At 41.7% G+C, this 12,603-nt stretch overlaps 1 protein-coding gene across 2 annotated transcripts in view; it reads left to right on the top strand.

The window, feature by feature from the left end:
* Nucleotides 1-9,909: 9,909 nt before the first annotated feature.
* The window catches only part of LOC117403380 (keratinocyte-associated protein 3), a 50,747-nt gene continuing 48,053 nt past the window's right edge, over nucleotides 9,910-12,603 (top strand). Inside the window, exons 1-2 of one of the 2 annotated variants that reach the window (XM_059024332.1) lie at nucleotides 9,910-10,042; nucleotides 11,349-11,533. In XM_059024332.1, the coding sequence (XP_058880315.1) occupies nucleotides 11,375-11,533 (159 nt within the window). In that variant the 5' untranslated portion in view covers nucleotides 9,910-10,042; nucleotides 11,349-11,374. The other variant, XM_034005493.2, reaches the window with a different exon arrangement.

Below are 12,603 nucleotides of genomic sequence, written 5' to 3'. Positions count from 1 at the left end.
AACACTGTCCTCAAGTTTTCCAGCGCCTGCTCGAAGGTGGGGGCATGCACTAGCAGGTCATCAAGATATACCAGGCACACTTGAGGGGGAATGCCGGGCAGTAGACATTCAAATGTGGCAGGGGCACTGCACAGCCCAAACGGCATGACTTGGAACTGCCACAAGCCCCTCCCAGTTGAGAAGGCAGTTTTGGAACAGGCGTCCAGGGAGAGCTTGACTTGCCAGTACCCACTTGCCAGTAAGCTCCTCAGCTACTCCTTGTTTGGCAAGTGGAAGTCGGCGGGGGCGCTGCCTAATCGGGGAGGACTCACCAGTGTTAATGGAATGCTGGATAATATGGGTGAGGCCGGTTTCTTCAGGCTTGGCCAGCAGCTCCCCCAACTGGTCCTTCTGCTCTTGGCTAAGCCCCTCGCAGCTATGGTGCCAGACTGCTTCCACTGCCGTCTTTGTCTCGGGGGGGTGACAGATCGCTGCTTCATGCCGGTCTTCTGGGTCGTAGCTAGGGCAGGTGTGGGCTTTGAAGGAGGGACGATGTTTGTGGTAACGGCGGCCTGGAAGTGCTGTGGGGTTGGGGGCAACCCTCCCAGTGTAGAGCAGGGGACACAATGGGGTAGCTCCTGGTGATGAACTGGCCATGGCTGTAAAGAAGGTTGGCGGCTGGGGTTGTCCGGTGCAAGCAGGCATGGGTTTCCAGCAGGCGAGCAGTTCCAGCAGGGGGCTGGCAAAGGCAAAGCTGCTGTGCCCTGTGAGCTGGGGGGCTCCGGAGGAAGGATTTCAGCAGCAGCTGACATTGGCTGCAGGGCCGTCTGTACACAGCACGCCACTCCCCGGCCCTTGGTCGACTTCCCTAAGGCTGGCAGTGCCAGGCCATGCTCGGCAGAGGTGGTTATATGCCCATGGCGAAGGTCAAGGGAGATGCCTGCCCTCCTAAGGAAATCCAACACGAAGATACAGCAGTCTTGCACTGTGGCGAGCCAAACTTCATGCCGAAAGGTCAGTCCAGCGTATGTGACTCGCAGTTGGCCCCTGACTTCCATGGGGGCTAACTCTCCCATGACCATTTTTAACTGGAACGACGTCGGTCGGACTCTCCAGTCTCCTACGGCTTGTTGAAGGACATCAGGATGAACGACAGTGAAGGAGGAGCCGCTGTCGATGAGAGTGTGCAGGGGACCCCCTCAACGGGACAGACGCACGTAGGAAGGCCCTGTCACCAGTGCGGCCCACAATGCGGGGCTGACTTGGGTGGAATTCAGCTGCGGCTGGGTTCAACTGCTGGGCTCGTCGAGGGTTTGGTAGTAGCCGCTCTCACTTTATAAGTGAACTCTGGTTCGCTGTCACTGCCTTCAGTGTCTCTCCACGTGTGATCCACCGATCGGACTGGCTTGGAAGTAAGGTGGCGTGGTAGTGGCTCTTCGTCCAGCAACACCTCTTCAATGGATTGGGCATTTGCAAGGGCTTCTTTTAGTGTGCTGGGCCTCTTCAGGCGGACCTGGTGACGCAGCTCTGGGGGCTGTAGGCTCCTAGTTTTTCCCCTCTAGCTCTGATCCAGTACGGTGATTTGCTGTCTCCGAAGCGGCACTTCAGAGCATCAACCAGGGCAGGGTAATTCACTCTCTCTTCTGGCCCAAGGTCCAGCAATACCTCTGCTGTAGCGCCTTCCAGTGACTGAGACAGGCAGGAAGCCTTCTTTCGCTGGGACCAGGCATAATCTTCAGCCACTAACTCAAACTGAGTCAAAAAGGCTTCTGAAGACATGACACCATTGTACCAAGGAAGCTTCGGGACCGGTCCATGCAAAGGGGCAGGTGGTTGGGGAAGCAAGACAGGTTGTGGAACATCCCCCTCCATCTGTAACTGCAGCCTGGATTCCCTTCCTCCTTGCAGGGGGTGTGTCTTGTTGCTGTACGTCCTCTCTCTCTCTCACTGTGTTCTGCAATGCCTGATCTCTCTTTGCATGACATAATGGTTGCTCTGCGTCTGCAGAGGCTGTCAGCCCTCTGTTCTCCATTAGCAGTCTGGCTTCCCTTGTAGCTGTCGTTTGCAGGAGTTCTCTTCTGCTTGAGTTTTCCAAATCGCTCCCCCATGATAGTGAAGTGCTGCGGGGTAGACAGCAAGGAAATCCCCAGTTCAAGCGTGACGTTTGCTCGGGGTGGAGCTCTGCTGCCTGGCTGCCCATCTCTCTAATTACCAGTTTGGCTATCAGGCAGCATTGTTGAGTCGATTTCCCCACTCTGTTCTTCCTTGTAGACCTCCTCTTCTTGCTCCTTCTCTATCCACCGGAGGTTCTGTTCAATCCGCTGCGTCTTCTCTTCGCCCCTCCAGAGCACATTAATTATTGGCGTTGACTTCAGCCAAGCCATAGCCCACTCTCTGCTTCCAATGGGCGCTCCGAGCTGAGGCAACAATTCCCCCTGGCGGGTTCCCTCTCTCTCTGTTGGATCCATTTCCCGATTCCGCTTGTCTGATCTGACACCAATGTAGCACCGAGCGGGCTATGGGTTCCAAGCGGGAGGTTAGTTCAGCGGCGGCGACGGTGAAATAATGATACAGACAATGTTTGAGGTTGAAAGGCACTTAAAAGTACCGTTTATTGCTCTTTTATGAACCCCTAAAAACTAAAAAAAAAAACTAAAAAAAAAACAGCGGCGCTGTTTGTCCTAATATAGCCCAGCTGGGCTCGGTCATTGGTGAATTAAGGTTTCCCCTAATTAGCATGCTAGCCCCCCAATCCCCAACTAACTATACTCCCACCCAATCCCAGCTGTACACAGTCAGCACCCACACACCAATCATACCTTACTAATATACTACACAATACAAGGCATCTAACTATGTGTTTATCCCTCGCTCCCTCCCCCCCCCCTTCAGTCAACATCAGTCTTTAATAGCCGCCCCCCTGCTACAGTATGGATGTTCAAGACATGGAAGAAAACTGACCTATCAAAATGACATATTAGTGAAGCATTAAAAGCATGATTATTGGCTCATTTTGAATATTAATTGTATGTATAATTCTTACAGCTGCTTCACAGATGTTTCTGGAGCACGCTGGAGGGTGAAACAACCAAACAAAGCAACAAGGATTTGTATTGCAGCATCTATACTTATGTAAAGTACTTGCAATGACTTGTATATACTTTTTATATATAATAAACATTTTCAGGACAATGGTGAGAAAGATAACTTATTGTTACCTGGATATCTTATTTACCGGCTGTACAATTTTGTAAAAAGATAAGCAAGTTTAAAACAGAAGCTGACATAATTAAAGTGAATGATGTTACAGACACAATGTCCCTCTGCAGCTAGTAACAGTGATTTGTAAAAGTTATTTATTGATTTATTTTTAAAGGCAGAATGTTCAGTTGTGTTGAGGATTATCATCTAATAAAAAGGTATAGCTATTATTAGGCTGTATATTATTACTATTTTTTTTTGAGTGACCCCATCTTCATCTGGTAAACTATTCAATGCAATGTTACCTTCTGAACTTTTATTCAGCTTCCATGTGTGCCCTCTAGTCCTTCTCCTTGTGCCATGAGTTACCCTTACATACGGCTACCAGAGATATAGACAGAGAAGTAAATAGACACCAAAGTTTGAAAGAACACCTGTTTATTCTGGAGTCATACATAACACTGTCAAAATATATGTGGTGTTAATTTTGTGTAAGTAGCAATGTGCTTTCACACTGTGTGGCCGAGACTAGCAATCCTGGTCTGCGGGCCCATTCCTGGCACAGAATCTGTATTACTGTTCCGGGAAGTGGGTTTATTTGGACGCTTTCGCAGGAATCGGTCAATGATAGCTCACACGTTCTCAATGGGGTTCATGCCCTGCCTCTCTTTCCATCGTTGTGTTGCATCTTTTTTACACAAGTGTAACTAATTCTGTGAATTCAATAACCTCTTTTTACTTTGCTTGTGTCATTAAGAGACAATTAAGACAGAAACTCAATTGCAACAAACATTCAGATTTAGTACACATCAAGCGTACTAACTTCAGGACAGCTAGTACGGTACTTTCCTGAGGATCATCCCCAGCTGCAGATTAAGTTAGTTCCAATTGCAACGAACAAACAAATTGGGGATCAGCTGATCGTCAGGGGCCGGTTTTTTAAAAACTAGCCTATTCAAAAAACTGGATTTCGTAATTGTGATTATTTGTTATCTGGATAAATGTAATCCAGCAGTGAAAAACCAGATAAAAATGATCCAGATAAAAGTAATCTCGATCACAAAATGTAGGATTACAAAATCCGGATCAATTTGATACAGATTAAAAGTTTTGAAAAACCGGGCCCAGGTTTAGTACGCAGCAGAGGATCAAGACTATTTCCAAACCTCAAGTGGAGGGTGCGCTCACATACAAATTGATTCCAGTTCGTTATAGTTCCAAGGAGTTATGTGTTTAAGCATTTGCATTTTTTCTGCAAAAAAAATAAATAATAAAAAAACATATATATGTAAAACATGAAGATAATACATTTTAATTAGCTGGTAGTCAACTAGGTGCAAAAGCAGGAGGAGAGGATGAGGTGCTTAAAGGCCGTTTCCCAGGCCAAGCAGGGAGAATGGATGAGATGGGAGAGTGTGGAACAACGCAAAATCGGCTGGCAAGACCTATGGTCAATGGAACAAAGCAGGATCAGTTTCCTCATCAGGCCAACATATGATGTTCTCCCATCACCACGGAACCTAAACCTCTGGGTAGGAGAGGACTGATGTCCTTTGTGTTCATCACCTGCAACATTAAGGCACATTTTGACAGGATGTACGGTGGCTCTTAGCCAAGGACGGTTTACTTGACGCCATGACCAGGTGCTGTGATGTTTGGCCTTAGCATCGGAAGACAAGCGTAACATGACCAATAAGTTGCCACCAGTTCCATCAAAACATTACACACAAAAGACAACATTCCTCCACCCAGGAGAGCAACCACCAAGAAAAGGTGTTAAAACCAAGCCTCGTCCAGGATAACTGGATGCTGCTAGACTGGAAAATGCTGGCAGATGTTGGTCAACAGCTTATTTTTCCACCTGAGATTGCCACCACTAACCTTTGACCAGATATTGTCTTGTGGTCTGGATCAGCACGTCTTGTTCACCTGGTAGAGTTAACAGTGCCATGGAAGGATGCTGTAGATGAGGCGTATGAGAGGAAGAAACTGAGGTATGCTCAACTAGCTGCTGAAGCGGAACAGCGAGGATGGAGAGTCCGGGTTTACCCAGTGGAGGTGGGTTGTCAAGGATTTGTGGCACACTCTACAACCCGGTTTCTCAGAGATGTCAGATTCAGTGGCCAAGAGTTGCGTCGCACAGTGAAGAACTTGTCTGAAGCAGCAGAGAGGAGCAGCAACTGGCTATGGTTGAGACGGAAAGATTCTGTTTGGGGATCTCAAGCACAATAGAAAGAAAGAAACGCTGATGTATGGGTAAGTAAGCTGGGCTGAGTTGAGTGGGGGACGGAGGGGGGTGATGCTGGGACACCAGAATCACCGTCGAGCCCTCTTGAGGTGTCGTGGGCTAGTCGACAAAACACTGAGGATGGAAGGTGCCCACTTGAAGACCCCAGAGATGTACCCTACTTAGCTCAATCCAGACGGTTGTCATGCTGATGCGCTGGGGAGGCCGCACTGTGGTTGATCCCCGGAGCCAGCATCGCAGCCGTTGTTTGTGCTGATGCGCTAGGGAGGCAAAGGAGGTGTAATGGAAATCATAGTTTTGCGTGGTATATACACAACGTGTTTATCCGCATAATTATAAACAAAGACCATAAATCAGAGCAAGAATTTATCAAAGCTGTACATGTAATCAGATATGAAATCGAGTCAGCCAAATATATAAAGGGGAAATATTCATTGTGTTCATACCAAAGAAGGCATGGCAGGCGGTCATGCGCAGAATTACTCGACAGGGCAGAAACTTTATTTTGTCAAGCAATGCCAACAGCAATTGAATGGAGCGTCTGACCATCCTTTGCCCCATGATATACAGCCTAATTACATTGTTTATGTCCAATTTGCTTGCCTCAATAGAAGGAACTATTGATAGTGATAGCACTGGGGTTGATTCACAAGAACCTGTCCCAGGAATGCCAGGTAAGATTCACTGCAGTTCAGTCAGCATATTGGCTAAATGCAAATAGTAGTGTTACATTAACAGGCCATTCTTCACAGGTGCAGAGAGAGACACGCGCAGTGAAGAGGAAATACCCTGTGACAATTCCAGTTCAATCATTCCAAATATTTTTCAAATCATCTCATATCTACATGTATTATAATTGTGCATTTATTCTATACAAAACAGTCCAATAGTAGAAGATTGAGCGTGCTGGCAGGTTATCAAAATAATAATTAAGAGCACAGCCCAAATATTATACAAATTACCTTGCAGTACTATTTATTAATTATTATTATTATTATTATTATTATTATTATTATTATTATTATTATTATTATTATTAGTGCACCCTCTAAACAGATCAAAATAACATGTGATGGTAATTTCAACTGTTTCTAAGGTGCACTAATCATCAGTAAATAATACATATTGAGTTCTCTACTCTTTACTGTAGGTGATTCAGGAGAAGGGAGGAGGCGAGGTTGTAGAGTGCTATTCCCTCGTGTCCCTGGTCCCTGGTGGAAACCTGCCCTCCATCTGCAGCTCATCCACTGAGGCAGTGTTATCGTCTGTACCAGAAGGGAAATGGGCTCACACATCTTCAGAACCAAGGACTTTGTTTTTCAGAAAGAGATTTCACAGGCGTAATACCAATGAAGCATCTATTGAAAATCAAACAATTATACAGGCCCATAATACAGAAAGTGCAGTACGATCACAATCAAACAGTGACCAGATTGCAAATGTATCACATGTTGATAGTGACGCTTCTCTTGACCAGGCAATCCAATTTTCAGATCATGAAGAGGGACCATTAGGCTTGGGAGGTGAGGAGGACGGGGTAGACGAGGTGGGCAGGGGGCAGACAGGGAGAGGGGTAGGGCAGATGTAGTCCAGAGGCCAGGTGGGTGGAGGATGATCCAAGACGCATGGAGTGTGCTGTACATCAGCGAGAGAGTATTTTTTAAAACCCCAAAAGTAATGATTAAAGCTAAGATTTACAATTTTAGAAAAGCAAACTATGAAGGTAGAAAACAGAGACTAACAGAAGTAGATTGGAGTAAAATAGAGAAAACATCCACAGAAAAAGAATGGCTGTTTTTTTAAAATGTAGTACTAGATGCGCAAAACAATTATATCCCAAAAGTAGACAAATCTAAATCTAAAACAAAATGGCCAAAATGGTTTAACAGATCAATTAAAAAAAATATTCAGCGAAAAAAGGCACTTTACAGAGCGTTTAAAAGGGACCAAAAACAAAGTACACAGAAAGAGTACTTGGAACTGCAAACACAAGTCAAAAAGGAAGTTAGAAAGGCCAAGAGAGAGATAGAAATCAATATTGCTAAGGGGGCTAAAACCAATTCCAAAATGTTTTTCCAATATTATAACAGCAAGAGAACATTCAAAGAGGAGGTTAAATGTCTAAGAGACACAAATGGCAAAATCAGAGATGAAGAAAAAAAAATAGCAAATATATTCAATGATTACTTTTCACAGGTTTTTACAAAGGAGGACACGGACAACATGCCCCACATGTCGACCTGTTCCTATCCAATTTTAAATAACTTTAGCATAACCGAGGCAGAAGTGTTAAAGGGACTAGGAGCTCTTAAAATAAACAAATCCCCTGGGCTGGATGAGATCCTCCCAATAGTACTCAAAGAAATGAAAGAAGTTATTTACAAACCGCTAACCAAGATCATGCAACAGTCTCTTGACACAGGGGTTGTACCGACAGACTGGAAAAGAGCAAACGTAATACCGATCCACAAAAAAGGAGACAAAACCGAACCAGGTAACTACAGACCAATAAGCCTGACTTCTATTATATGTAAACTTATGGAAACTATAATAAGATCCAAAATGGAAAATTACCTATATGGTAACAATATCCTGGGAGACAGTCAGCATGGTTTTAGGAAAGGGAGATCGTGTCTAACTAACCTACTAGACCTTTTTGAGGATGCAACAATGAAAATGGATAATTGCAAAGCATACGACATGGTTTATTTAGTTTTCCAGAAAGCTTTTGACAAAGTCTCGCATAAAAGATTAATTCTCAAACTGAACGCAGTAGGGATTCAAGGAAATGCATGCATATAGATTAGGGAGTGGTTAACATGTAGAAAACAGAAAGTACTGATTAGAGGAGAAACCTCAAAATGGAGCGAGGTAACCAGTGGTGTACCACAGGGATCAGTATTAGGTCCTCTGCTATTCCTAATCTACATTAATGATTTAGATTCTGGTATAGTAAGCAAACTTGTTAAATTTGCAGACGACACAAAAATAGGAGGAGTGGCAAACACTGTTGCAGCAGCAAAGGTCATTCACAATGATCTAGACAGCATTCAGAACTGGGCAGACACATGGCAAATGAAATTTAATAGAGAAAAATGTAAAGTATTGCATGCAGGCAATAAAAATGTGCATTATAAATATCATATGGGAGATACTGAAATTGAAGAAGGGAACTATGAAAAAGACCTAGGAGTTTATGTTGACTCAGAAATGTCTTCATCTGGACAATTTCTGAAAAGGCCAACAAGATGCTCGGATATATTGTGAGAAGTGTTGAATTTAAATCAAGGGAAGTAATGTTAAAACTTTACAATGCATTAGTAAGACCTCACCTAGAATATTGTGTTCAGTTCTGGTCACCTTGTTACAAAAAGGATATTGCTGCTCTAGAAAGAGTGCAAAGAAGAGCAACCAGAATTATCCCGGGTTTAAAAGGCATGTCGTATGCAGACAGGCTAAAATAATTTAATCTATTCAGTCTTGAACAAAGAAGACTACGCGTTGATCTGATTTAAACATTCAAAATCCTAAAAGGTATAGACAATGTCAACCCAGGGGACTTCTTTGACATGAAAAAAGAAACAAGGACCAGGGGTCACAAATGGAGATTAGATAAAGGGGCATTCAGAACAGAAGATAGGAGGCACTTTTTTACACAGAGAATTGTGAGGGTCTGGAACCAACTCCCCAGTAATGTTGTTGAAGCTGACACCCTGGGATCCTTCAAGAAGCTGCTTGATGAGATTCTGGGATTACTAACAACCAAACAAGCAAGATGGGCTGAATGACCTCCTCTCGTTTGTAAACTTTCTTACGTTCTTATGTTCTTATGAGCTCTTCCGGTGTTCGAGAGACAAATGCTGGAATTATCTGAAAAAGAGCACATTTAAAAAAATAAATGACTACAAAATCAGGAAGCAAGAGAGCAACAGTTACACAACGAGAAGATGCAACTGACACAACTAAAACAGAAAGCATACAAATCAAAGCATACAAAACGTAACCGTAGTTGCCTTACATCTTTGCACCTATAAAATTACAAGGACAATGACGCATTCTTAAAAGAGACAGCTTAATATCCAATCCAGTAGACTAAAGACAATATCCACCTCTATGATTTCAATTTAGCGACCTTGGAGTGTCTAATAAAAGCGTATCGTTATTGGGTTTTATTTAATTACATTTCATGCCTTATTACAAATTGAAAGCTCTGCTAAATGTTAGAAAATATTCTGTGTCTATATATTTGGAATCGATTTTATTAATGGTTTCATTTCAGAAAAAGTGGCTTTAATGAAGTTTCTCGTTTTAACTTGAGTTAGTACGGTAACTCTTCTAGTTTGGTGGTTTAATTTAGTACCCTATATCAGGAATATCTAGGGGACAGCAGTCATCATCTGGAGCTCGTTGCAACTGGGAACATTTTTAATACGCACCTGGGGACTATCTGGAAGTTTTTGGTTCGTTGCAGTTGGTGCTAACTTGCGTACTAGTTTAGTCTAGTCCTGAAGTACTAAACACGGGATCATCCGCAGCTTTTTGTTCGTTGCAATTGACCTATTGAGAGTAAAGTACACCTGTTTCTCGTCATTTGCACAAACTTCCGGTTGGCAGGTAAGTCATGACGTAATCAGAGACTCGCTTTAGATACTTAGGGGAGAAAGGAAAACAGAAAGCAAGACGTATACAAACTTTTTGCTTTCTTTTTGTTTTTCGTTTTAAACACATATTTTATTTTGTATCTGGATTCGAGGAATTAGTATGATGTGTGGTTTTGGTAAGTTTTCTTTTTAAAAACACAACAGAATAATATAAGTGTTTGCTAGTGGTAGATGACTTTGGGCCGAGATTTATTGAAGCGGAAAATTGTATCCTGATAAGATTTGTGTATGTAATATTTAAAAAACATGTGAAAAATTATTGGTATTTTATTTATTTATTTATTTATTTATTTATTTAACTTATTTGCACGTGTTTATCCTTAATATCGCAAATGTAAATGTAGACAATTTCCGATTAAAAGTGTTTTTTCCTGTCTAGTTAAATGTGATTTAAAAGGTTTAAACAGAAATTATATGGAAAGTTCATAATTATTAAATATGAATTTACTTCTCATAATTAGGTAGTTACAGTGGCCGTTTCAGGTGAGATGAAAAACTCATTTGATTTTCATAAAGGACAACCTTTATAAAGTAAGTTGTAGCAGAACTGTATTCTGAAAATAATACAGATCTCCAACTACAATTTGTTAAATGATCAAAATAAACACCGCTAAATGTATTATGTTCTTATCTAAAACCTTTGGATTGGACTGAAACTAAATGGAGTTAGGTGATACTGCTTAATGTGTGATAAATGCATGACATCATTTTAAACACGTGTTGCGTTTAAATTGAGAACAATGATTATTGTCTGTATCAATTTTGTCAAGCTAGGCCAGGTACCCTTAAGACACTATTAAAACTGCTAGTGTCTCATTTGGAGAGGGGGAGCAACAACCTAAAAGCATGCTTCACATGGCTGTATTCTTGAAGTGACTTTTGTAGTCTACTCTGGATGACAAAGGTGCATCATGGCAGTCCTGTTCAAATCCTCAACCTACTCACAAACATTATACTCATTCAAATATAATTGGCCTGTACCAATTGTTAACCTGAATTTACCTGTTTGTTTTTAGTTGCATGCATTCATTTCAGTACCTTGCTAACATGGCGTATGTATAGGACCACCTGACAAATTGAATCCACAGTCCAAAATGTGACACATTTTTATTATTGTACAACAATTGATAAATGGAAAAGGCTAGCACTATTGATTTGTCAATTTCAAGAGAATGAAGAAAAGTAAATAGAAAATTCTTAAGTTAACATGGAATGTTAGTCAAAAGACCTTAGTTTTTTTTTTTCTTTTAATGTTTCAGATAGACAGAAAGGCCCTCGCCAGCTGATGAGAAAAGGGATCACACTGATTTTTGTGGGACACATAAACTTCATTTTGGGGGCTATAGTCCATGGCAGTGTGCTACGTCACGTTTCTAAACCAAATGATCAGCTCACCACAGCGTACTCTGCTACCAATATCATCGCTGTGGTTTCTGGATTGCTGGTGAGTAGTTGAGGCCCATGCTGAAACCTGATGGGTATATTTACACTAGAAAGTTGTTTATTACGCTTATACTAAATAGGTCACTTCACTTTGGCAGTGTCTTTGGGGTCAAAGAATCTTGCAGGCAGAGCTTTCATGGATGGTAAAAATGGGGGATTTAATTTTCATGGGTGGGGGAGGGGAATTATATTTTGCATCAAATGTTATGATTTGAACTTTGTACTATTTTCTGTGCTTCTACTTAATTTAATGTATAGACAATGATTCTGCTTTAGTTTTAAAGGAAGACACCATGAAAGCACCAATATGTCATGAGAAATTGAAATTGCAATCTATGTAGAGGATTTAACAAGTAGGGCTTGTTTTGAAGGTTTGTTTGCTAGTCAGGTATTTGAAGGTAGTTCTAAACCTCTGAAGGTTCTTCAGGTGGGATAAAAGGTGGAACGAGACGAAACGGCCCGGGAGGTGCAAAAGTGACAAATTATACATAAAATACAAATGGGCGAGAATAACAACACTGTTGGAAAAAACAACCTTTTAATTTCCCATACATTGCATAAATAAATAAAACCACCCGGAACACAATAGAACTAAGTGAAAAGAAATAACCATATACTGCAATATATAAATAGAACCAACCTTTTAGCTGCATTCTGGATAAAAGTATTTAATTATTAATAAAACTGCCCGGAACACTAAGTTCCAAAGCTGTTCCAGAGTATGAAAATGATACACATAATACAACTAAGTGAGCATAAAATAATACTACTGAAAAAATAGCGCTCTACAATTTAACAATGGATCGGTACACTACAGTATTAGATACGTTCTGGTTGAAATGTACTGTTAGAATTACTGTTTTAAAATGTTGCACCGTTTAAATATGCATTTATAGGGAAATAAATGATTGGGGAATGTTCTACATGTATGCAAATGCTAGTATTAGTTGGGCAAATGAGAAGCTATTTTCATGCATGAAAAGGATAAAAAAAAAATCTGCATACAGTTTACTGGGGATGAGAGATTGAGCAATTTTGGGTTATTGTGAGCTAACCTGACAAGCAAAAACA

This window comes from Acipenser ruthenus, chromosome 5 (genome assembly GCF_902713425.1).
Source record: "Acipenser ruthenus chromosome 5, fAciRut3.2 maternal haplotype, whole genome shotgun sequence".
In the NCBI taxonomy this organism is placed as follows: Eukaryota; Metazoa; Chordata; class Actinopteri; order Acipenseriformes; family Acipenseridae; genus Acipenser; species Acipenser ruthenus.
The sequence above is the reverse complement of the archived record's forward strand: the minus strand, read 5'-3'. Positions and strand labels throughout refer to the sequence as shown.